This window comes from Labrus bergylta, chromosome 21, assembly GCF_963930695.1.
Source record: "Labrus bergylta chromosome 21, fLabBer1.1, whole genome shotgun sequence".
Classification (NCBI taxonomy): domain Eukaryota; kingdom Metazoa; phylum Chordata; class Actinopteri; order Labriformes; family Labridae; genus Labrus; species Labrus bergylta.
Window position 1 is genome coordinate 20,588,845 of NC_089215.1, and position 24,671 is coordinate 20,613,515.

The 24,671-nt window shown below is 39.1% G+C and overlaps 1 protein-coding gene across 1 annotated transcript; it reads right to left on the reverse strand.

Annotated features, from left to right (window-relative positions):
- Window positions 1-7,397: 7,397 nt before the first annotated feature.
- LOC136177275 (NADPH oxidase organizer 1-like) lies at window positions 7,398-11,457 on the reverse strand. Its single transcript, XM_065949522.1, has 8 exons — window positions 11,201-11,457; window positions 11,006-11,086; window positions 10,826-10,898; window positions 10,301-10,481; window positions 10,022-10,212; window positions 9,804-9,911; window positions 9,261-9,378; window positions 7,398-8,795 (listed from the first exon to the last, which is right to left on the reverse strand). The coding sequence occupies exons 1-8, from the start codon at window positions 11,273-11,275 to the stop codon at window positions 8,153-8,155; spliced, it is 1,470 nt and encodes a 489-aa protein (XP_065805594.1). The 5' UTR covers window positions 11,276-11,457; the 3' UTR covers window positions 7,398-8,152.
- Between the last annotated feature and the right edge of the window lie 13,214 nt (window positions 11,458-24,671).

Sequence of the window (24,671 nt, forward strand, 5' to 3'; positions counted from 1 at the left end):
TACGTTTGAAAAGGCGAAGGGGGCGGAGCTCCGAGATAATAACACCTTAGAAGGTGCAAAGCAGGATGCACACGTAAGCCACGCAGCATCCTCGCGCAGGCAGGTGCGGCTGTAAATCACACTGATGAGCATCACTGAGAAATTCCCAGCTGTAAGTACATCTGTCGTAAAATGAATACTTACAAACATGTCCAGTAAAGGGATGGGCTAGTCAAATAGTTAATAGCAGTATAAAGTTTTAGTAGGCCACATCGTTTAAATGCTGTATGATCATTCATTAACTACTCACTAAAATAACGTCTTATGATGCAAAAATAATTATTCAATTTTGAAAATTAAATCTTATGTTAATATGGTCACTCGTCAGTTGAAAATATGGTTTTCCATTATCGATTGATAATAACTTTAAAGTCTCCCATAATGTGTCAGATTGTCTATGTTATAGTCTTGGATTCTATTTTAGTGATTTCCAAACTTTGCAAAAATGGCGTATATCCACAGAGTTCACTGACCTCAGCGACTACAAGCAAAGACTTGCTTCATTCTCCTCAAGCCTTTAAACGGCTAAGACCAAATATTATCAGAACAAGATCCACAATGCCACACATGCATGATAAATGTTTTGTGCTTTTAACTCACTCCTACACACACCTCCTCTTCCACTACCTCCTCTTCCACTCTGCTCACACCAGACTTGCTTGCTTTATATTTTTACTGAAAAGGTTTCAACTGTCAGAAACCAGTTTTCTGACCCTGACCAACTCAGCCCACAGGCACAAACCAAAACCCTTTTTACACATATGGCAATTTCCTGAAAAACTCTGGAGATTTGGCTACCCAGAGGGGATTTAGGCTATGTGTGAACGCAAACAGCAACATTTTTCGTGCAGACTTCACCCGGAGTTTCTCCGGCCCGACCCCTAGTATTTTTTCCGCAAAAAATCCGAGTGAGCTGATGTCTGAACGTGGCCGAATATACTCTGGAGATTTCAATTTGAGCCAATGGAAAGAGAATGACGTTCATATACAGTGACTGCCTTAAGTGTCTGCACGCGACCACTACGATCTCCATGCATGTCATTAAACGTCTGCATTATGTTTCCTGCTCGTCAGTATGTTGTTCTCCACTCTTTTGTGGATGTTGTCATTCCATTGGATTACACATAGCATTGATATAAAGGCAGATATTCTCATTATAACGTTGTGTCGCAGACTTTGTTACTTCGGCCGCTACTTCCGCGTTGTTGTTTTACATCACGTCTTACCTCGGGAAACCCCCAGAGCCCCCTCCCCTCTGACAGGGAAAGTCCTCCGCTGTGAGGAGCATATGTGAATGGCCAGGTCGGGAGAATCTCCGGAGAAGTCCTCCTGTAAATATCTAGATATTATCCGGACTGCATATGTGAAAACGGCTCAATAGTGCCTCACTTACCTCGTTCTACTCTCTGACTGAGGACAAAGTCTCTAAGCTTGTGCTAGACTCTTGGCCCATCACCTGTCCTCTAGACCAAATACCATCAATCCTCCTACAGGCTGTTTCTTCTACACTTGCTGGACTTATGGATATCATCAACTCCTCTCTGTCAATTGATGTTCTCGACTGCATTCAAGGAAGCTCGGGTCAGCTGTCTGCTTTTAGAACCCACACTCAACCCTGGCCAAGGTTGAAAACTAAAGACCGGTGTCACTTCTGCCCTTTCTGTCAAAAATACTCAAATGCACAGTCTTTAATCAAGTCTCTGAGTTCCTGTCCAGGAACGATCTGTTTGACCCAAATAGGTCAAGCTTTAAGCGGGCCCTCTCTACTGCGAGAGCACTACTGTCAGAAACATTATGTTGGGCTAGAGCTGTGGGTCAGTCCTCAGTTCTATTGGTGCCAAACCTGTCGGCTGCCTTTGACACAGTTAAACATCGAATCCTAACTAACGCTCTCAGAACTTGGCATCTCAGGATCTGCCCTCTGCTGGTTGGTGTCCTACCTCTCAGGGAGATCTTTTATAGTGTCTTGGAAGTGTCCCAGGCACACTATCTCTCCACAGGAGTGCCTCAAGGGTCAGCGTTTGGTCCCCTTCTCTTCTCCATATACACCAACTTACTTGGTGCAATTATCCAATCTCATGGCTTCTCATACCACTGCTATGCTGATGATACCCTCTCCCCCCCTTTCTGTCATTCCAGCCAGATGACGCTATTTCATCAAGAATTTGGCATCTCAGGATCTGCCCTCTGCTGGTTGGTGTCCTACCTCTCAGGGAGATCTTTTATAGTGTCTTGGAATTGTCCCAGGCACACAGATCAATATCCAGCTTGGTAAACCAAACTCATGCCCACAAGTCTCCTAAGTGTTATGATTGATGACTAGCTAACATTTAAGGTTCAAGTGGCATCGATTGCCTGGTCATATCGATTCACCCTGTACAACATCAGGAAGATCAGACCTCACCTGTCAGAACATGCTACACAGCTCCTGGTACGGGCTCTTGTGATATCAAGCAATGACTATTGCAACTCCTTACTGGCAGGTTGTCCTTCATGCAAACCCCTGCAGATGATCCAAAATGCAGCAGCGCGACTGATCTTCAACCTTCCCCAAACAGCACCTGTTACTCTGCTGTTCATCTCCCTCCACTGGTTCCCAGTTGCTGCTAACATGAGATTTAAAACTGTTGAGTAAACTCCCCCATGACCTTTGCTCTAATTTTTGTCGTTTCATTTACCCCCACAGGGTACCTGTGCTCGCTCTCATTGACCTGGCTGATTGGCTAGAACTCCAGGTGCAGAAAAGACAACTCCGGATTCTGCACCAGTGCAAAGAGGGAAAAGGAGACAAAGATCCGAGGGCAAATGGAAATCTCCAGGTCCACTCTTGGGCATTCAGCAGTTCTAATGAACACAACTGCTATGTCCCAGAAGGCAGCAGCTCCACCACAAACCTCAATGGAGGTAAGTAAGAAATACTGCCCCTATACTGTGATAACAGAACTTCGCTCACTTTAAGATGGCCAGCTCCAGCAAGAAGCAGACCTGGATACAGGATAACCAATGTTGCTGGCAATGTGGCTGAATTTAACCTAAATATACTCAGCAAAGCTGTAACAGACAGGCATTTCCTAACTCTATATATGGAATGAACGACTGGGCTGAAAAGCAGACAGCAGGGAAGACAGATCACATGAAGGAACCCACAGCAGAGCTAGAGGAAATCTTGTATATAGATCGACCATTAAAAGGACACATAGTCCTTCTTCAAATCAGCAAAGTGGTGTTGAGGTACCGAAACAGAACTCTGGATGCCTTTTGCCATTCTCGGTGATGGATCTGATCGTACTATCGTCCTCCAGTTAGCAGCCTATCAACTAGACCCCTGAGGGAAACATGAGGACCTCCCTCTCAGAACTCACAGACAAGAGTTGTAGATTCTACATGGCACCATGGTCTCTATTACTGTTTCCCCCCGCAGCTGAACAATATGGCGTGTTCTTAATCAGCCAAGCTTTTCCTGCAAAACGCTTAGGGTTAGCTGAACACACACATCCAGTTGAGCAACTCTACTGCAGGAGAAGTACAGGTACCTGGGAGATCTGCCCCTGCGGCAGCCACTGCACCTTGTACGACCAGTTGAAAGACTCTGATCACCTTTGCTTGATCACACCATTAGAACCAGTACAACTAGTGGCCCCCTGGTGGGCCCTGCAGCGGTGTAGACCCACCTTGGTAGGACTCTCCAAGACCTTGCAGGGATTAAGGACTTGTCTGTCTGAAACGCTGTGTCTGTTCACATCTATTCTGTTCCACTCACGTCAGGACAAGGACGCCGTAGCACTTTTGGAGAGCAAAATAATAAGAGTGGAAATAGAAGGTGTCCTATGATATGCGACATGTCTCTTATGTGTGCAGAACATGCCCCCATGCATGATCGCTCACTTATTCTACATTTATTGACTGTGTTTAATGCTTTATATTTGTTTTCTCTTTGTTTATTTTCCTTCCCAGAAACCACAGACACACACACATATACACTCACACATTTAAGCAAATGTGTGTGTACACCCTGTTGATAAGAAAGTTAAAGAAACCATTATAACTCCTGCAAGATTAAACTAGTCACACCAGGGGCAGTTGGTGATTTCCAGAACCCAACTTTAAAGAGAAGCCTCTGTCAGCTGATCTTTCTTTTACCACCCAAAGCACTTTGAAACTAAAATTAACATTACCCCTTTACACAGAAGAAACAGATTCTGAAGTGCTCGATACATATAGTGTTAGTTTATATGCAAAGAAAAAATCTATAAAATTCAAGCTATAATAGCCTAAATACAGAAATTAAGAATATTTCCTCTCCAGGCCATCAACTACATCAAAATGTGTCCTACTTACTTTCAATGAACTAATGACTCACTATCAAACTTTTCCTGGAAAAATGTTTGCTCTACATGCTTTAATTTGCTTTGTGTGAAACCACCACAGAGATTTGATGAATAATTGTATAATTTTGTAATATAATTGTATAGTTGTATAATGGTCGGTCTTCTCGTCCATGGTCCTGTTTGGTTTTACAGGTTATAGAGAGGCACCAGCTTTAAATAAAGACTTTATTTATGGGTTTCAAACTCCTCATGGTTTAGGTCTAACATCAGATGTATGTAACTATTTACATGATACTCAGTCATTTCTGCATTTTAACCGCCTGATCAAGCATTCAAAGGTTAAGTCATGTTAAGTGATGTAAAGGTAGTCGAACAAATCTGGTCTGGGAGTCTTGGCTGATGTGCTGTAAACAACATCAACATGAGTCCACCTCTGCTGCCTCTCTCAGACTAGACTGCACTGCAGACTGATATTATTGTCAATGGGAAATCATTTAATACTGAAACATAAAAAATCAAATTAATACAATTAAAAAAATTACATTAATAATAGTAATGCAAAATAATCAGTCTATCTACTCCACAATCATCTTCAAATGTCTCTTCTGCTAAATCCAGATAAAAACATAAAAACATGTTCAAATGCATCAGAATGTAAATGACAGCTACTCTGTCTTTTCAGGGGGAGGACCCCCAGACCCCCCTTAGATTGTTCCACACATATTTTCATGCTTCTGACGCCCATGGGCTGTAGGAATGTGCTTTTGGCTAAATGATGCTAGCACAACAACATTCTCCAAAATGACAATGCTAACATGCTTATGTTAAAGGTGAAATGTGCACTTGTGACCTTTGGGTTGGATTCAGTCCCATTTTTTTAACTATGTTTAAAATGTTGAACATATTCATTCATTATTGTTAGCATGCTAACTATTACTGATAAATAAATAGTGAGCTAAAGCTGAGGGGAGAATAAATGCTTGCCCCACATGTTCTTATCTCCTTTTCTATCTTTTACTTTACTAAAAACAAATAAAATCAATGTGTCAGAAAAACATAACAAATGTCTCTTGGTGTCTCTGGGAATATACTCATACATGAAAGACATTCACACTAATAATGAAGGCTTTTAATTGACAGTCATTATCATTTCATCATCAACTCAGCCATACCTTCCACATTACAACACACTCCCTTTTTGTCAGTCTATTGTTAAGTATACTTCCCGCAAAGAAGCAGCTGGATCACAGCCAGAAGTAACCGTAGCCTAGTGTATTAGTTGGCAAGGCAGTGGTTGTGACAGATAGTTTTTATTTCCCAGTGGAAACAAGGGAGAATCGTCTGTTGCGCAACCACAAAAGAAATGAATCGTACTCATTGACACATGTGATGTAATGTTGAGCTAATTATAACTGGCTTTCTTTAAAGGAACAAGGATAAGCTATAATTCTTGTGATATAATAGTGCAGGTTTTGGCTGCTTTACCTGCTGTCTCATCAACTGTGGATTTAACCTTTTAAAGCTCGCAACTGACACACTTTCCTTTAGTGACTCTTCTCACAAATGTAAGTGGGCATAAACCGTAGTTACATCGTTTGAACATTTCTGAATATGGATCACCAATTATTGTCGATGCAATATGTAATAAACGAAGAAACAGATTCTGAAGTGCTCGATACATATAATGTTAGTTTATATGCAAAGAAAAAATCTGCTCTTGAAGAGCAAAGACTTTGGAGAAGAAAGTTCAAAAGCCTTGCTTGAGCCAGAAAGAATTGATGTTTCCCAACAAATGTGCGTTGAAAATAAAAGTTCGGCAGAGAGTCGTCTCTACGGCACAAACTTAAAAGAAGTGATTCGGACTGAAGTCCGAAGAGAAGCGAGCAAGAAGCTGAAGCTCTTGAAAACTTTGACAAACTAAAAAACTGGAGATCTGAGCTGAGTGTTGAACTTTTATCAGCTGAACGAGAGGAGGGGGGCCTGCAGGAGAAGGGTCACTCCCACTCTGACGGGAGGACAATTGTTTAAATTAAACCGAGTTTACTAAACAAGATTAAGAATAAGAGTCTTAACATATATACTTCACCATACATTCATTTCGATATTATTTCTATCAGATCCACGTTGATGTAGGTTCACGTCATATATTTAGACAAACAGATTCATGTTGAGATGAAAATCACACCATCTGGGAACATCCTCAGTTAATCCCAGCCTGTAGGTGAACAAAAACATGTTATACAGTCAACATTCTTAATAAGACATATTAATAAAGTAGGAAAATAAATTGGTGTCTTTAAATAACACCTTCTATAGCTAATATCAAAGAGTATGCTTTATAACACGTCTAAATGTATAATTATGAAGGTTACGTATTCATGGATATTCCAACACTAGATGGCAATAGCGCTCCATGTCAAATTCCTATTAAACCTAATATAACTCTTATTCCTATTCTGAAGATCAGATTTTGAGTTTAAAAATATGATTATAATACATTCAATGTGACAATTACAAATATCTAGATGAAGAAAGACATAAATGTTCATTTGATGCAGAATTGGTTTAATTCAGCTCTTCAGCAGCATTTCCACAGATGGTCAATTTTACGACTTTGCAGAGACTGGTTCTCTGTCAGAAGCCTCTGTCAGCTGATCTTTCTTTTACCACCCAAAGCATTTAAACTAAAATGAACATTACCCCTTTACACCAGATTCATACAGTGAGAGGTGCTGTATGTAAACTGACCAACTACACATCAGTACGATTACATTCACTCTCTGCTTGTGTAAAATTAGGAGCAACTTGGGGTTCAATGTATAAGGACACTTTGACATTTGACCCCAGGAGCTGGGGATCAAAGCCCTAACATTCTGGCTGAATGACGAGACAACCAACTCTACCACTGGGCCACAGCCGCCCAGTCTCAATTCCCTGTAAATACAAGAATTGCTTTTTCTGCTCAGAATTATATTTCCTAACCATCATGTATTTTAAATCTTAAAAGAATAAAAAAAACATTTTTTTCACTTTGGTGCAAATAAGATTTTATTGATCTGTTTTTGTGAAACTTATATACAAACTCATACATGTCAAAAGCTTAAACTACAGTGAACTACAAAAAGGCAAATGAAAACAGTCTTTAAATGAACAACAGTAGAAGGTTATAATTAAATAAGATCACGTTCTGACAGGACACTCATAAGTCATCCCATTCTGTTTACTGACAGCTTGTTTACTGGATGTTTTGATATGGTTTCTATTACTTATTATTATCAAGTTAAGTTAGTTAAATAAAATTAAGTAAAGTTAAAGTGATATGTCAGTAGTGTAAATATCTGCATCTTAAACTCCAACAATCCACTTTTCTTGTTTTTTCTTAAGTTGACTAAGAGAAAATAAAGAATTCTTTACTATTGCGTGACCATGTCACATAACTTTTTTTTAAACTGACTTTCCTTCACGCTTCATTGAAGCTACATGATTCTAAAACTGAGTGAAAGTTTCAAACCTAAGATGTCAGGCTCCATTTGATCAAATGAAAAATGTTAAGACATCAATTTATGGATTTCAGGACACATTCATCTTGTCACCAATGCTTTCTCTTCAGTAATTGTGTGACAAGACAAAGAAACAAAGATATAAAAAAAGATGCTTCACAACACATTTGATTGACAGACCTATAGGTAGGTTGATGAAGCTAAATATTTAACAACAAATACTAAATAACACAAATCAATTTGAAATTGAGACTTTGATTTACAGTATGTTTGATTTCTAACTCCTCAGCGGCTGTAGATGGACTCTGGCTGGATCTGAAGCCGGGTCTTGTTAGCCAGGGCTGCCTTTCGTGTCATGGTGGTGCAGCGGGTCAGGATCTCCTGGGTTTTCGGTCGGGGTGGCACCCTGGGAATGTTTGAGGAAGTCTCGCTTCCACTCGAGGCGGCAGATCTGGAGCTTTTGGTGCTCTTGTTGGAGTTGCGACGGTCAGAGAGGCTGAGATCAGGACTGCTTCGCTCGCTACCGCTTGAATGACCCAGCTGTGCTCCCTCTGTTAAACTGGAAGACGACTCGCTGTCTGTGGAGAAGCCAGACAAGCTCAGCTCGGTGCTGGTGTTGCTGGTTCTGCGTGAATAATCCTCTAAGGAGGAGGCATCTCTGTCTGTCTGCGCCTGCGTCCAGGTCTCAGACAGAACATCCAGAGATCGGGCCTTGTGCAGACGCCCAGGCACACTGGGTTCTTCTCTGGACCACTCTCTGTTTTCTCCATTCCTACTTGGTGGAGAAGAAGCTCGGGACTCACTGCCGGTTACTGAAAGGTTCAGGGTGGAGCTGTGGAGCTTTCTCTGCACGCTGTAAAGGCCGGCCCTGGGGTTGTTGGATGGCTGCAGGTACATGGAGGGGATGTAACCACCCTTGCCATTGAATCTGAAGAGAGGATTGCAAGAAAAATTATATTTATTCAAAATAAATTATGTAAATTATAGCTCAACTGCATGTAAACTATGATAGCACCCTAAAACAAGAATTAATTATCTTGATACCTCTGTCCCCTGTTCTGTTTACTTTTAGGTAAAGGTCGTTCATCCCATTTGCAGTCAGACTGTTTAATCAGACTCTTTAACAGCATCTCCACTCATATCAATAATGCTACACACTGTGTGTGTTTTTAATAATAATAACTCTTTCCACAAGTGGAAGTGTACATACCTAGTATTATTCTATTATTGTATTTTTTCTTCCTTTATTAAACTGATGTACAAATGTTTGATTTTTAACTTCTTGTTATTTTTGATAATTATATTCCTGTTTCTTGAACTGTTGTGACAAAAAAAATTCCCCCATGGGTGATCAATAAACTTTATCTTTATCTTTTACAAACATCAGGCATACCTGATAAGCCACCAGCCGTCATCAGACTTCCTCAGCACCTCCACCACAGAGCCAATGGGCACGGACACCTCGTCATCCTTCGTAGCCGAGAAACTCCTCACAGCACAGTACAGGGCACCTTAAGGTGACAAACGAGAGGACAGCGTCAGATCACAGAGAACACGTCATAGTTCAATTTTCTGACATTAGGTCAAATGAAGGAAACAAAAAAGATATTGAAAACGTTTATACACATATATATGTATATATGTATATACACCTTTCAATCAAAGTGCTTTACATAGCTCAAAACACACTAAGACTCAAAGACACAACATTAAATGTTAAGTTGTTAAAGACCACTCCCTTGTGTTTGCTATTTGTAACAGCAAGGTTTACAGCAATTTACAAATTACAACCATTAATTGGAACAATTATTTACAAAAGTCTGGGTTACATAAGTAGTTATGTAATCCAGATTTGTACTGTACATGAAGTAAATTCTTTCTGTGTGACAAATGTGTCCTCCAAGAAACTGAATATGAGTAAAAGTACATGTCACACCTCCTAACTGGAATCCTGCATCATCATCTTCCTCTCCTTCCCATGATTCCAGGTATGGAGCGGGAAACCAAGCCAAGTGCTTCTCCTCATTCTCCACCAGCCACCAACCTGCAGAGAGAATAAACCACACATTAAGTAAACAGAAAGAAGTGTAAAAGGAGATCAGGGTTTAAAGAATAAAGACATGTAAATGCTGAATGAAAAGGTAAAGAGCTAACCTGCGGGGTCTTTGATCAGGACATCCAGTTTCTCATCAACAGCCACCTTAAATGGACGATTTTTAGCATCTTTTGTCTCATAAGCGGCCACACAGCGGTAAGTCTGGGTGACCAGAGGGTGGGTGACACTTCCTCCAGGCTGGTGGTCCCCTCCTCCTCCGTCTGAGCCGTCAGATAGCAGGATCATGATGCTGCAAGAGAGGAATGCCACATTAAAAAAACAAACCTACTATCAACGTCTTGTTCATTTGAAACACAACTCAGACATGACAAATCTACCTGTTCTTGGTGAAGTCCGTCTGCAGGTCGTGGTCTTTGGGCAGGAAGAACTGAGTGAGCTCAGAGCTCTGAGTCACTATTTGGTCGCACTTCAGCAGCTCATCACAGTAGCTCTCCAGGAACTTCATACGACGGACCATTGTCTTGGATCCTTTCTGTTGGAGGCTCTTCCTCGCCTTCCCTAAAGAGAGGAGAGAAAACAGTTTCAATATTAGTGCTACAAGATCATCTATTTGTAAAGCATCTTTTTCCCTTTCTGACTGCTCACATGCATGCTATGCATTCTTTTACAGAGGACATGACACTTTACACATGCAGCACTCACATGCAAAGTGAAAGTTTGTTTTAACTAATTCCTAGAATGCCAATCCTCACTCCACTAATGACAGAATGCAAGTTTTGCAAAAATGCAAAATGTTTTGTAACAGTTTTAGTGCGCAGAATCTCAATTTGATTGATGCTTTTTCAAAAGAAGTCAACATTTCTTAAAGAGGACTTATGAAAACACAGTACAACTATTCTTACCATTAAATTTGGGGATCACTCTGTCATTTCTCCTGAAAGGGTTCACATGAGGGAACCTTTTCTTCAGCTGCTTCTGTATAAATGAAACATATACATTGTAATATTCTATAATAAATACAGTATACAACACAGTTCACTATGTGGGATGTTACAGTTCTGTTCTGTCTATTTTTGACTCACATGAAATTTCTTAAACTCTTGGAAGGACCTGTAGATTATAACGTCCGTCTCATCAGACCACAACACAGATACCATGAACACCTGTGGATAGAAAATACAAAATAATGGTATCAGACACTCACAACATGCAAGGCAAATGCAGCAAATGTGTTTAAAAAAAATGAACAAATAAATAATGTCCGCGTATTATCTCACCTTGAGTTTTGGTGTGTCCTTGAGCACGGATCCAATGATCCTCAGACTAATCACAAAGCGCTGTTCATTGACCATCGTGTTCCTCTTTGTTTCGCTGCTAGCGGGATGATAGAGCTGCTTTATTGACCTTCAGTCTCCGGCTGAACTGCCTCTGCTTCTCTGACATGTCGAGGTGTCTGCTGTAGTTAATATACGTTTGAAAAGGCGAAGGGGGCGGAGCTCCGAGATAATAACACCTTAGAAGGTGCAAAGCAGGATGCACACGTAAGCCACGCAGCATCCTCGCGCAGGCAGGTGCGGCTGTAAATCACACTGATGAGCATCACTGAGAAATTCCCAGCTGTAAGTACATCTGTCGTAAAATGAATACTTACAAACATGTCCAGTAAAGGGATGGGCTAGTGAAGGATGGGCTTATACCAGGATAAAGTGTTAGTTAACATAATTTATATTTGCTGTATGATTTGTTAAAATGAACACTTATGATGCAAACAAATTATTTAATTTGGAGAATGACAATTTATGTTAATATTATCACTCATCAGTTGACAATACGTTTTCATTATCGATTGATAATAACTTTAAAGTCTCCCATAATGTCTCTAATATTCTATGTTAAATATCTTGGATTCATAACATATATTTAAGTTATTTCCAAACTTTCATACAGTAGTGCACAAGCCTCTGGTTGTAGGCACACATAAGAGCTAAATGTTAGAAATGTTATTACAAATGACTGTTTCATATGATTGATCCTGTACATTTTGTAAAAAATAAATAAAAAATCATACATACATATACATACAAAAATACATTTTGCCTGTGCTTCGCATTTAAAGTGGGACATTATCTTACAACAGAAAAACTAGTCAGTTTTGTTTAACACTGTGATTTTCAAATGGCACAGGATAGGTAGGCTACAGAAAACACCTGAGATGCTTCTGCCTACACTGAGGCTTATACGTTTGTTCATTGTTTGTCAGCCAGCATTGTTAAATGCTGTTAACTGCTACTGGATGTAGGCAACTTGAGAATTTTGGCTACATAGCAGTTCTGAAATGTTTAGGTACTTTTGATATATTTCACTGACTACACATTTAGAGTATTTTTTTTACAGAAAATAAAAATAAAGGAAGGTACATTTAAAAAACAGTTTAATTCACATTAATTCAGTCTCTTGCACAGAAGTCATGGAAAGTATTGGTACCTAGGAATGATCTGTATGCTAACAATTATTAGGCTAGCATACAGGGAAGAGATAGTTTAGCCGATTGTGCTGCACAAAATGGGAAAAATGGGGCCAAATAGGTTGGCTGGCTCTGTCAACAATAGAAAATGAATCTAAAGCGTCGTCTGCCAACAACCACAAACAGCTGTCAGTATAAATGTTCATCTTGAACTAGACAAGATCTTCATTCAGAGAACCACGGGATCCCCAGAAATCTTCTCTTCTTTGTTCCCAGCTTGTTTGATTTTGTTTCATTATATCAAAAGTTGTTTAAAAAGCACATCCATAAAGTCCTGCAATGAATGCAATGCAATTTTTTTACAATACATTTTTCAATCTGCCTGTTGAGTTTTCATCTCGATCCATCCTGTAAAATGTACGTGATAATTGGTTTGACATTACGTAATGGCCAAGATTATAAAGTCAACAGGCTGCCTGAAACCACATGGTGCCAATGAGATATTACCAAGAAGTTCCTGCTCCTTTCCAGAGAAAGAAAGTCCAGCATATAACCCCTCCTAAAACCTTAAAATGTTTTTTGTTGAGTAAATAAAACAAACAAGACAGAACAGTTTATTAGAGAGTAGAAACTTGTCAATACATTTGTTCACTAATTGAACCTCTTTTACTCAAAATTTGACAGCAAAGGATTTCAAGAAGAAGGCCTTTTTTTTAAGAAAGCTAACTTTTTGTTATTTCCCAAGCTCCAGTCTGTCTTCCTCAACCACTTCCCGTGATCCTGTGTGCCTTCAAAACCCGTAATAAATTTTTTTATTTGCACGTGCAATCACTTATCACTTGTCAACTGGCAGTAATATCCCTTATCAGGAACTAGTGTGGAGAGCTTTGTGTCTATGTGGGACCATGCAACAGTGACTTAATAGGAAAGGACCTGCATCTGTGTGTGTTGGGAGGGGGGTGGGGGGGAGCAGGTGCTTCTTCAAAGTGAGGGATGCCTGAGAGGGCCTGAGTTGGAGGGGGTTATCCCAATCCATCATCAGATTAACCCAAGTGTGTAGTTCTCATCTGAAGTGATGCCAGGATTTAACCACACACACACACAGTCAGACACACGGAGCGTTGTGGTGTGAAAGGTCAGGACTGTCCAGCTTTGTGTACAACCTGAGGAGATGTCAACACCTGAGTGAAAATCCACGTGAGGTTCCCCCCCCACCCCACCCCACCCCGACCACGAGCTAGAGGACCATGACTCTGGATTTTTTGGAGAATCTGTTTACGACAGGCAGAGGTGCAGAAAGCAAGCACAGTGTGTACTTTATGTCTCAGAAATGAAGGTTACAAAATGTGGTTCCAATCGTGTACCAACGGTTTCACAAATTCAACCATGTCAATTCACCCCACAACAAAACTAGATAATACAATACCAATATAATAATACCAGAATCCAATGCATTGACTCATGATACACAACGCTGCACCTTAGGCTGTATCCGAGACTTTTTTGGATACTGGCATCAGTCTAGCAACCACTCCATTTCATATAGTTTTATCAATATATACACACCTACAGTTTGCATGAATTAAATCTCCAAATAAAACATTTATGAAAAAGGTCATTATTCAAGGTCATTGGTTGATGCTGGTTGTATCTCAATAACCTGGTTAGGGAGATCTCCAGAGATGTGGCACAATAAAATGTTTTTTTATAGGCTTTTTTCCCCTTGTTACTGTCTGTACGGATGAATCCCCCAAGCCCACACTTCATCTCCGACCCCATCATATTATTACTGCTTTGTTGTTACATTATTACAGTCTTTAGTGGTCAATGTAGATGGATTGTGTATGCCTCATATTCTGACTTTTTTCAATGGCTAATTATCAAAAATACAAGCTGTTTGTAGCCTTCAACCATCTCGTCTTATGTCATTGTTCTAGGATGGCTAAGACTTTTTTGGGGGGTGATCATTAACCAGAAGCAAAAACATTACAGTGTGTAGGTCTTTCCATTCAGCTAAAATATCTTACAGATCATTTTTAGTCTCAAATTGCATAAATCCTTCCATATACAGTAACTGTTGATCATTTGATATGCAATGACCTACATTGAGTTCATTTTTTCCTGGTTTTTGGTTTGTCAAAAACTAGTTAGGACAGATTTTTTTAAACCACAAGCACAGCTCGAGAACAATGGACAGTTTACACATTGATGTTGAAACATAAGTTTTCTGTTCTTTGTTTCAAAGGAAACAAAAGGTGACTCATTGGAACCTGATCTGACACATACTTTTAACTGTGTTACTGTAACAAAAGTGACCCGGGATGTATTTCGTGTCTAGCTTTCCCTCTTTTATTTTGTCATGCATTCCTCAGGCATCGGACATCTTTCCTTCCTGTCACTAGACACATATTTTTTCAAAGGATTGTGCACGTAACACCACACTGCATCATTTAGTTTCATTTGGCCTTCTTTTACAATGACTTCTTTATTTTAGTTGCTTTGAAATGTCAGTGCAATTGTGCAGGTGCATTGTACATAGAGAAGTGATGTTTGAGAAAAATGGACTTGGAAGCAGCTTGAAATGAAATTTAAGAACAAACTAGACTGGTGGGTGATACCTTACTTACCCTACTTTAATCCTATTTGAAATATTGAATAAAAGAATCTCAATGAGTGACTTCATCATTGTGCATTACCTTGATCCCCAACATAATGCCTGTTTCACACACTTTTCCTCTCACCTATATGCCTATACTGTTCAGTTCATTAAGTCTTTGTCATAATTAAATTAACATCTCCCGACTTAAATGTAGTTCCTTGCGAAATAATGCAGTCCCTTCATCTCAAGGCTTCTCAAACATGCCATATTTGATTTTTTTTTTTAAGTATGGGGGGGCAATGTTAACTGAGGCCGAAGGCCCTGGTGAACAGGTGGTGTTTGAGAAGATTTTTGAAAATGTCCAGTGTGGATTTCAGCAGGGAGAGAGTTAGGTTAGGTTAGGTTCATAGACTCAGTTACCATAGTAACAGACTCAGAGTAACAGTAACCTCTCTTTCTGGAACAGGCTTGAGTTATCACTGTCTCTGGGGTTTGAGTGAGCTTCCTTTACTGAAATGGAAAACCCAGAGTCCCTTATTTTAGTGTTAATAGACTCAGGTGTTTGCACTCAACCTGCTTTCTGAATCGGGCATCTGGTGCCTTTTATTAATGTAGCTCAATTGTGTCTGTTTGTATTCTGTTCTTTTTTATCTGTTTCCATTATGTATTTGTCATGTTAAATTTTTGTTTATGTTTTTGTTTGAATGTATTACCTTCTTATGAGCCATATTTGCAAAAACAAGTTTAAGACTAATGTTTGCCTTTGCATGCAGAATCTATTCTATCCTCAGCTCCTGGGAGGAACATTTGGGCTGCAGCGATGTTGGAGCCCCTTTGTAGATCAAGTTGTACCTCTTATGTCAATGTTTAAGTGTGTTTTTTTAAACAAAACAATCTCTTGCCGCTTCCTTTTTAGTCAAATGTGTCACTCATTGAGGTTTTTTTATGGGGAACATATATTAAAAAGTCTCTTTCTGTAGGGTGCTGCTTCACTTTGCCTGACACCTACAGTACCCCCCACAGCAGTCGTTTCAGGCATTTAAATGAACTATTTACTAATATAATCTTTAAACTGATGGTCTCTTTTGCTTTTGCAGGTCATAAAGAGACATTCATTATTCATTTAAGTCTATTCCATTGCCAGATTTAAATCCGTCACAGATGGTTTAAAAAAGAAAAACTGTGTTATATGTGTTATTATGATAAAGGAAGTCATTTGTGCATTTGATCATACATAGAAGTGTATTTGTTTTCCTGTATTTAATCAAGGAGGCCATAAAAAAAACCCAATGCACTTTGTTGAGGAGGAAACACTCAAAATTCCAAAGGTGTGGACGTGCCTAGGAACACAGTGCACTTTATTGCATTTAGCACATCCCATGAAAAACATTACCACACCATTCAGGAAAACCCTCTATTTAAAAAGATTTTATTATCTTAGAGAAGTATAAACTTTGTCTAAGCCTTCAATTACACAAGCTAATAATAAGCACTTGTCCAATTGTCTTTTGTCGGTTGTTGACTTTTGAATAAACGTTTAAAGAAAGAGAAAAAAAGAAGTGGTTTACACCTTCTGGAGAGCTTTTGTATTTTATTATATAGGCTATAATAATAATCATTAAATCTGTGATAGAATTATCATCTCTAAAAGATAACAAAAATCCAAATACGTTTCTTGCACAATAAAAATGTTATTGAGCCATAAAAGATATCAATAAACACTGATGGTGTAATAGCTCTACTACAAGGAAGCTGCTAAAAGGATTGACTGAAATCTTGTAACATAACGGGAAGCAGACGGAAGCTGTGCAGCAAAAAGGAGTTGCCGTAATTCCAGTGAGTGTCACAATAAGGAAAAATTAATCTGGGAATGGGATAAAGGGAGGGCCCTGAGGGAAAGGGGAATTGATATTTATGACTACAGATTTATAAAGGTGAACAGTTAATAGGAAACTGAATATTCATTAGGTGATGTGCTGAATGGCACGATGGCATTTTGTCAAAAGGAAGACATGGATGACTTCCAAATAAGTCAGCTCACTTTCAGTTCAAACAATTAACGCGATTGACCTGTTACGTGACTCAAATTCCTAAACCTGTTGTGGGCCAGTGGCTTGAGGGAAGCAGTTTAGAAACATGCTAGCCTGGCTAAATGTTCACATCATTCTTCAGCTGTGATTTCTTAGGGAATTCAGTCCTTTTGTGTTAACATGCTCTTTTTAACATGTTCACCATCTTGGTTTGAATTGTAAACCTGCCAACATTTTCAGCTCATTAAGTCTGTATACAAGGCAGGCGCATAGGAATGGAGATTAGCGTATCCTTGTCATAATGGCAATGCTAACTCGCTGATGTTAAAAAGTTTTACAGCTGCAACCTCTTGAATCAATCAATCAATTTTTATTTGTATAGCGTCAACTCATAACAAGTGTTATCTCGAGACACTTTACAAAAAGCAGGTAAAAGACCTTACTCATTGTCTTTTAACATTACAAAATAGTTTACTCATAGTTATGTTACAAAAAGCAGGTAAAAGACCTTACTTATTGTTATATTACAAAGACCCGGCCTATCCATCATGAGCACTTTAGCAAAGCAGCAAAAGTTACAGTGGTAAGAAAAAACTGGCAGGCTGTCAACCAACAATCTCGAGGAGCCTAAAGCCTGGCTCACACTGCAGGATAAACGGGTCGATTTCAGCTCCGATTCTTCCTTCTCGACAATCTCAGGGTCTCTCCCGACTCAAGGCTGCTCGGACCCGATTATCTGCTCAGATTATCTTGTAGTGTGAGCAGTACAAAGATACAATTGTAACGATTTATTTCAAACATGTTTAATATTAAAATGTAAAATCTTGATGTTTACGTCATGATTGCGTCTGGCAGAAGTCTCACACGACTACAATATTTACAAGAGACAACGGAGGACTGTAGTCATGGAGACCAGTGGCAGGACGCAACCAAGCTATTTGTTTTCTTTTTTGAGTTTCCAGTAGGCAGATCATCTGTGCAGCACTTTTCTGAAACTTGTATCCATATATCTACTAATGTGTCAACTTTCCTATTTCCTACAACAATTTCCACTTCCTTTTCTTTCACCGACCACCGTCCTTTGGAATTTTCAAATCAAACTTTATTAACAATTGTCAACGCTCCGTCCCGATTTCACTCATACAGTGTGAGCTCTCTGGCCGTGCCCGACAATCGGGTCGTACAGTGTATGAACGTCAATCTCAAGGTCTGGTCGGGTGTCGTAAACGATTCAGTCGTACAGTGTGAGCTGAGATGCCACCCCGACTTTTATACAATTGGGGATGAATCGCACAGTGTGAGCCAGGCTTAAGAAAGCTCAAGAGCTTCCAGGACTGAGAGAGTTTGTGACTGAGATTTACAGATAGATACGTGCAGTAATATGATGTACTGTATATACACAGAGAGAGAGAGAGAGAGAGAGAGAGAGAGAGAGAGACAGAGAGAGAGACAGAGAGAGAAGCTCAAGGTGCCAGTTTCCCCTGTATTCTAAGCCTATAGCAGCATAACTAAAAGCTGGTCTACACTAGCACCAGCCCTAACTATAAGATTTATAAAAAAGGAAAGTTTTAAGTCTATTCTTAAAAATACAGATTGTGTCTGCCTCCCGGACCCCGGCTGGAAGATGATTCCAGAGGAGAGGAGCCTGATAACTGAAGGCCTTACCTCCCATAGTAAACTTAGAGACTGTAGGTACCACTAGCAGGCCTGCATTCTGGGACCGTAATGTTCTCGAAGGGTAGTACGGCACTAGTAGCTCCTTAAGATAAGATGGTGCCTGGCCATTTAGAGCTTTGTAAGTGAGAAGAAGGATTTTATGTCTTGATCAAATAGAACTCCTAGATTCCTAACAGTGGTACTAGATGCCAGGCTGATGTCATTAAGGACAGTCATATCATTAGAAAAAGTCTCTCTGAGGTTTTTCCGGCCTAGCACAATAACTTCAGTCTTGTCTGAGTTAAGTAGCAAAAAATGTCTGCTCATCCAGGTCCTAACGTCCTTAAGGCGTGTTTCTAGCTTACATAACTGACTGGTGCCATCGGGCTTCATTGATACATAAAGCTGAGTATCATCTGCATAACAATGAAACTGCATGGAGTGTTTCCTCATAATATTTCCCAGAGGAAGCATATATAATGTAAAGAGAATTGGTCCAAGCACTGAACCTTGTGGCACTCCATGGCTAACTTTGGTGTGCATAGAGGACTTATCATTAACATGTACAAACTGAGATGGATCTGATAAATAGGATTCAAACCAATTTAAAGCAGTCCCTGTAATTCCAAGTAACTGTTCTAATGTGTGTAATAGGATTTGATGGTCGATAGTGTCAAAAGCAGCACTAAGATCTAACAAGACGAGTACAGAGAGAAGTCCCCTGTCTGAAGCTAGACAGATAATTCAGTTCTCTATGTAGGCTACACTTGATGTTTCAACACATTAATCATCAGTTAACATTTTTAGCATGACAACATTTAAGCTACAGCTATGTTGGATTTGAGGCACGCAATTTTGAGCCAAATGCTTATTTAAGAGCAAATTCACATTTTTAAGCTGAGGTATAGGCTACATCTCCTTGTTTTGGACAATAATTTGAATATGGAACTTTAAAACACTTTTAGCCTGCTAACATTTGCAGCTCTGTTAGGCTGTAGCATAGACTGTAACTATATTTTTATGTTTTTATGTCTATGGGCTGTTGCATGGGCATCGGAGCCATTTTTAAAATCATTTGTTTGGGCCCCCTCACTTTTATTTACTTTCTGTAAAGAACATTCCCTTTCTGTAGTTTATAGCCATGTTTTTGTTCACTTAGCATACAAAGTATCTGACTGACAGCAGCCTCACTGTTTGATTAGCATAGCGCTAATGCTAGCTAACATCAGCAGAACAGCGGAGAGATGAGGAGAGGGAGGCTAGAGGACTGACTGGTTTAACATGTTTGATCAACAGCAACATGGGCGTAAAGAGATTTATAAAATAAGTTATGATCACTGTGAATCAGTCCATCTCAGCTAATTAACAGCACATTGGACCCCAACATGTTTGTAGATGACACAATATTAATGTATGTCAATCATCACAACAGCTTATAAAGAAGAGCTCAACTCACGTATGTTTCCAGGATTTTTATCACTGCCCTATCAACAGGGAATTATACTGCGACATACAAAATTATCGTTCCATCCTCTACATCATCATCATATTTTAGCAAAGTGAAGTTTGCAATGGTGACTTTTGGGTTGGATTCGGTCCCATTTTTTGGGCTACATGTTGAACATCTTTATTGTTGTTAGCATACTAACTATTACTAAGCACATATAGCTAGCTAAAGCTGAGGGGAGGATAAATGCTTGCCCCACATGCGCTTATCTCCTTTTATAGCTTTTACTTTATTAAAATCAAATAAAATCAATGTACCAAAAAAAAAAAAGGTGTCTCTGGGACTATGAAAAACATTCACACTAATAATGCAGGATTTTAATTGACAGTCATTAGCGTTCCATCATCAACTCAACCATACTTTCCACAATACAACACAATCCTTTTTTTTGTCAGTCTATTGTTAATGAGACTTCCTTCAAGGAAGCAGCTGGATCACAGCCAAAAGTAAAACTACTGTAGGCCTATGAGTTGCATCAATGGTCGTGACAGATAGTCTGATGGGGAAGTTTATATTTCTCAGATCTTCTCTTATGCAACCACATAGAGATGAATCGTACTGATGTAATGTTGAGCTAAAGATAACTGGCTTTCTTTAAAGGAACAAGGATAAGCTATAATTCTTGTGATATAATAGTGCAGGTTTTGGCTGGTATACCTGCTGTCTCATCACTGTGGATTTAACCTTTTAAAGCTCGTAACTGACACACTTTCCTTTAGTGACTCTTCTCACAAATTAAGTGAGCATAAGCCGTAGTTACATTGTTTGAACATTTCTGAATATGGATCTCCAATTATTGTTGATGGAAAATGTAATAAAGAAAGAAACAGATTCTGAAGTACTCGATACATATAATGTTAGTTTATATGCAAAGAAAAATCTATAAAATTCAAGCTATAATAGCCTAAATACAGAAATTAAGAATATTTCCTCTCCAGGCCATCAACTACATCAAAATGTGTCCTACTTACTTTCAATAAACTAATGACTCACTATCAAACTTTTCCTGGCAAAATGTTTGCTCTACATACTTTAATTTGCTTTGTGTGAAACCACCACAGAGATATTATAAATAATTGTATGGTAATAATGGTCAGTCTTCTCGTCCATGGTCCTGTTTGGTTTTACAGGTTATAGAGAGGCACCAGCTTTAAATAAAGACTTTATTTATGGGTTTCAAACTCCTCATGGTTTAGGTCTAACATCAAATGTATGTAACTATTTACATGATACTCAGTCATTTCTGCATTTTAACCGTCTGATCAAGCATTCAAAGGTTAAGTCATGTTAAGTGATGTAAAGGTAGTCGAACAAGTCTGGTCTGGGAGTCTTGGCTGATGTGCTGTAAACAACAGCAACATGACTCCACCTCTGCTGCCTCTCTCAGACTAGACTGCACTGCAGACTGATATTATTGTCAATGGGAAATCATTTAATACTGAAACATAAACAATCAAATTAATATAATTTTAAAAATGACATTAATAATAGTAATGCAAAATAATCAGTCTATCTACTCCACAATCATCTTCAAATGTCTCTTCTGCTAAATCCAGATAAAAACATAAAAACATGTTCAAATGCATCAGAATGTAAATGACAGCTACTCTCTCTTATAAGGGGGAGGACCCCCAGACCCCCCTTAGATTGTTCCACACATATTTTCATGCTTCTGACGCCCATGGGCTGTAGGAATGTGCTTTTGGCTAAATGATGCTAGCACAACAACGTTCTCCAAAATGACAATGCTAACATGCTTATGTTAAAGGTGAAATGTGCACTTGTGTCCTTTGGGTTGGATTCAGTCCCATTTTTTAAACTATGTTTAAAATGTTGAACATATTCATTCATTATTGTTAGCATGCTAACTACTGAGCAAGTAGCGAGCTAAAGCTGAGGGGAGAATAAATGCTTGCCCCACATGTTCTTATCTCCTTTTATATCTTTTACTTTACTAAAAACAAATAAAATCAATGTACTAGAAAAACATAAAAAATGTCTCTTGGTGTCTCTGGGAATATACTCATACATGAAAGAAATCCATCTTTATAATGACAGAATTTAATTGACAGTCATTATCATTTCATCATCAACTCAGCCATACCTTCCACATTACAACACACTCCCTTTTTGTCAGTCTATTGTTAAGTATACTTCCCGCAAAGAAGCAGCTGGATCACAGCCAGAAGTAACCGTAGCCAAGTGTATTAGTTGGCAAGGCAGTGGTTGTGACAGATTTCCTTTAGTGACTCTTCTCACAAATGTAAGTGAGCATAAGCTGTAGTTACATCATTTGAACATTTCTGAATATAGCTCACCACAGAGATATGATAAATAATTGTATTTAAATGGTCAGTCTTCTCGTCCATGGTCCTGTTTGGTTTTACAGGTTATAGAGAGGCACCAGCTTTAAATAAAGACTTTATTTATGGGTTTAAAACTCCTCATGGTTTAGGTCTAACATCAAATGTATGTAACTATTTACATGATACTCATGCAGTCATTTCTGCATTTTAACTGTCTGATCAAGCATTCAAAGGTTAAGTCATGTTAAGTCATGTAAAGGTCGTCAAACAAGTCTGGTTTGGGATGTCTTGGCTGATGTGCTGTAAACAACATCAACATGACTCCACCTCTGCTGCCTCTTTGCAAAGCATCAGTCTTACTGTTATTGGAAACTCCACATTCCCGGGGAGACAGATTGTAGAGGGGGAGACAGGTTATAATTGAATGTTACCAAACTGTAACACACATACCTATCTTTTTCATGTGGCCACAAATGAAGCCCAAGGCATTACACGTCTTTTTCACAAAATAAGTCGCATGTCAGGTGTAGCTATTTTTAAAATGTAAGCGAACCTAAAGTGCAGTTAGGTACAGTATGTTTTCAGTTGTTTTTTAAAATGTATTTCAATTCAATCAGGAGAGACAAGTAAACAAATAAAAGATAAACACTTATTTGACATATATGATATTGAATGATTGTCAGAGAATCATTTTGCGCTTGAACAATATGTGAGTCTATGTATGTGACACACAGAAATGTGTCATCACACATGATGTGATCAAATGTGTAATTTGGAGCATTAGTTCTGTTACTTTGTGTAAAATATAATTTAGAGTGTGGTTCCAATTTGTGCCACGGAGGCGTAACCTCTAGGTGGGACAGCTTAGTGTGCTCGGTAGCCCTCGTTTTCAGACTGGCAGAAGCAAGGAAAGGGAACAGACTATGTTGCTTTGTCTCATTATTTCCCTGTTATTTACAGGTGAGTAAATGTCATAAATCACATACATGTGGTCTATATATTCTTCTATAACATGTAGAAGCTAACACAATCATTAAGTGTGTGTCAGGATGTGTTTTAAATGTGTTTTGAAGGTTTTGAGGTACTTTAGCTATGATGCTCATGAGCGCTAGCCTAGCTCATCGCCACGTTCATATATGGGCGCCACTGTACGTCGGTCATGGCTTGTCCCTAGCTCCCATGTTGTTTTGCTAGTTTTGTAAAGCTCAAGTACCTGTGAGTTCATGAAGACTGTTCATTTTAATATTTTTTATTTTTTATTTTCTTGTAAAATGTCTAACGCCAACTCCGCTAGCTTCGCAGTTTCTCTGGGATTTCCCATGTTATTTGTTAGCATGGCAAGCTAAGCGAGGATTGATCTCCTGTATGAACCTGTATGCAACTGTGCATTAATAAGAAGCTCTTAAGTAGCAGAACCAAATTACCGGTATTTTATATTTCTTCAAATAATAATAACACACAAAAACATTTATTTTGTAGTTTTGAGAACTTTTGCATGTAATATAAGACGAATATAAGTTTTTATATATATATATATATATATATGTGTTGAATTGTGGATAAAATGCTCTTTTTGAAGAAAGAAATGAAAACCAAAATACAGTTTAAGTAAAACTGAAATACATAATCATATGCATAAAAATAAAGACTGGCAGAAGTGAGGAAAGGAAACACACTATGTTGCTTTGTCTCATTATTTCCCTGTTATTTACAGGACAAATCTAATCTGGCAACAGTCCTCCATACGGGTCCTGTTACAGATTCTTGGTGGCCCGTACGGGGATTGGCCTTTGGAGCTGTGACCCACTAAGAGCAGACAAGTAGCTGAGAGGGACCAACGGTGAATGACTGGGAAAGACATTGCCATGACAGACAGCGAAAGGAAGAGCCTGGTGTGGAACATCAGGAAGATCCTGTTTTCGTTGTCACCTGATAATCTTTTTCAGGTCGCTGTTAATGTTGGCCCAGTTGCAGACAAAGACCCGTCAGAGCTTTCAAGTGGAGACGCCGAGTGATGTTTTGAGTCCACACCTTCATGCACTCATGGGTGAATTATTGGCCTTGAAAGATGTTGTTGATGATGTTGTCCTGTCTCAAAGTGGTGTTACCATAAATGTTGAGCAAAGTGAAAACACAAAGCCACAGCCCACACTTACTGTGCTGGTTAATCCAGCCACAGTTAATGT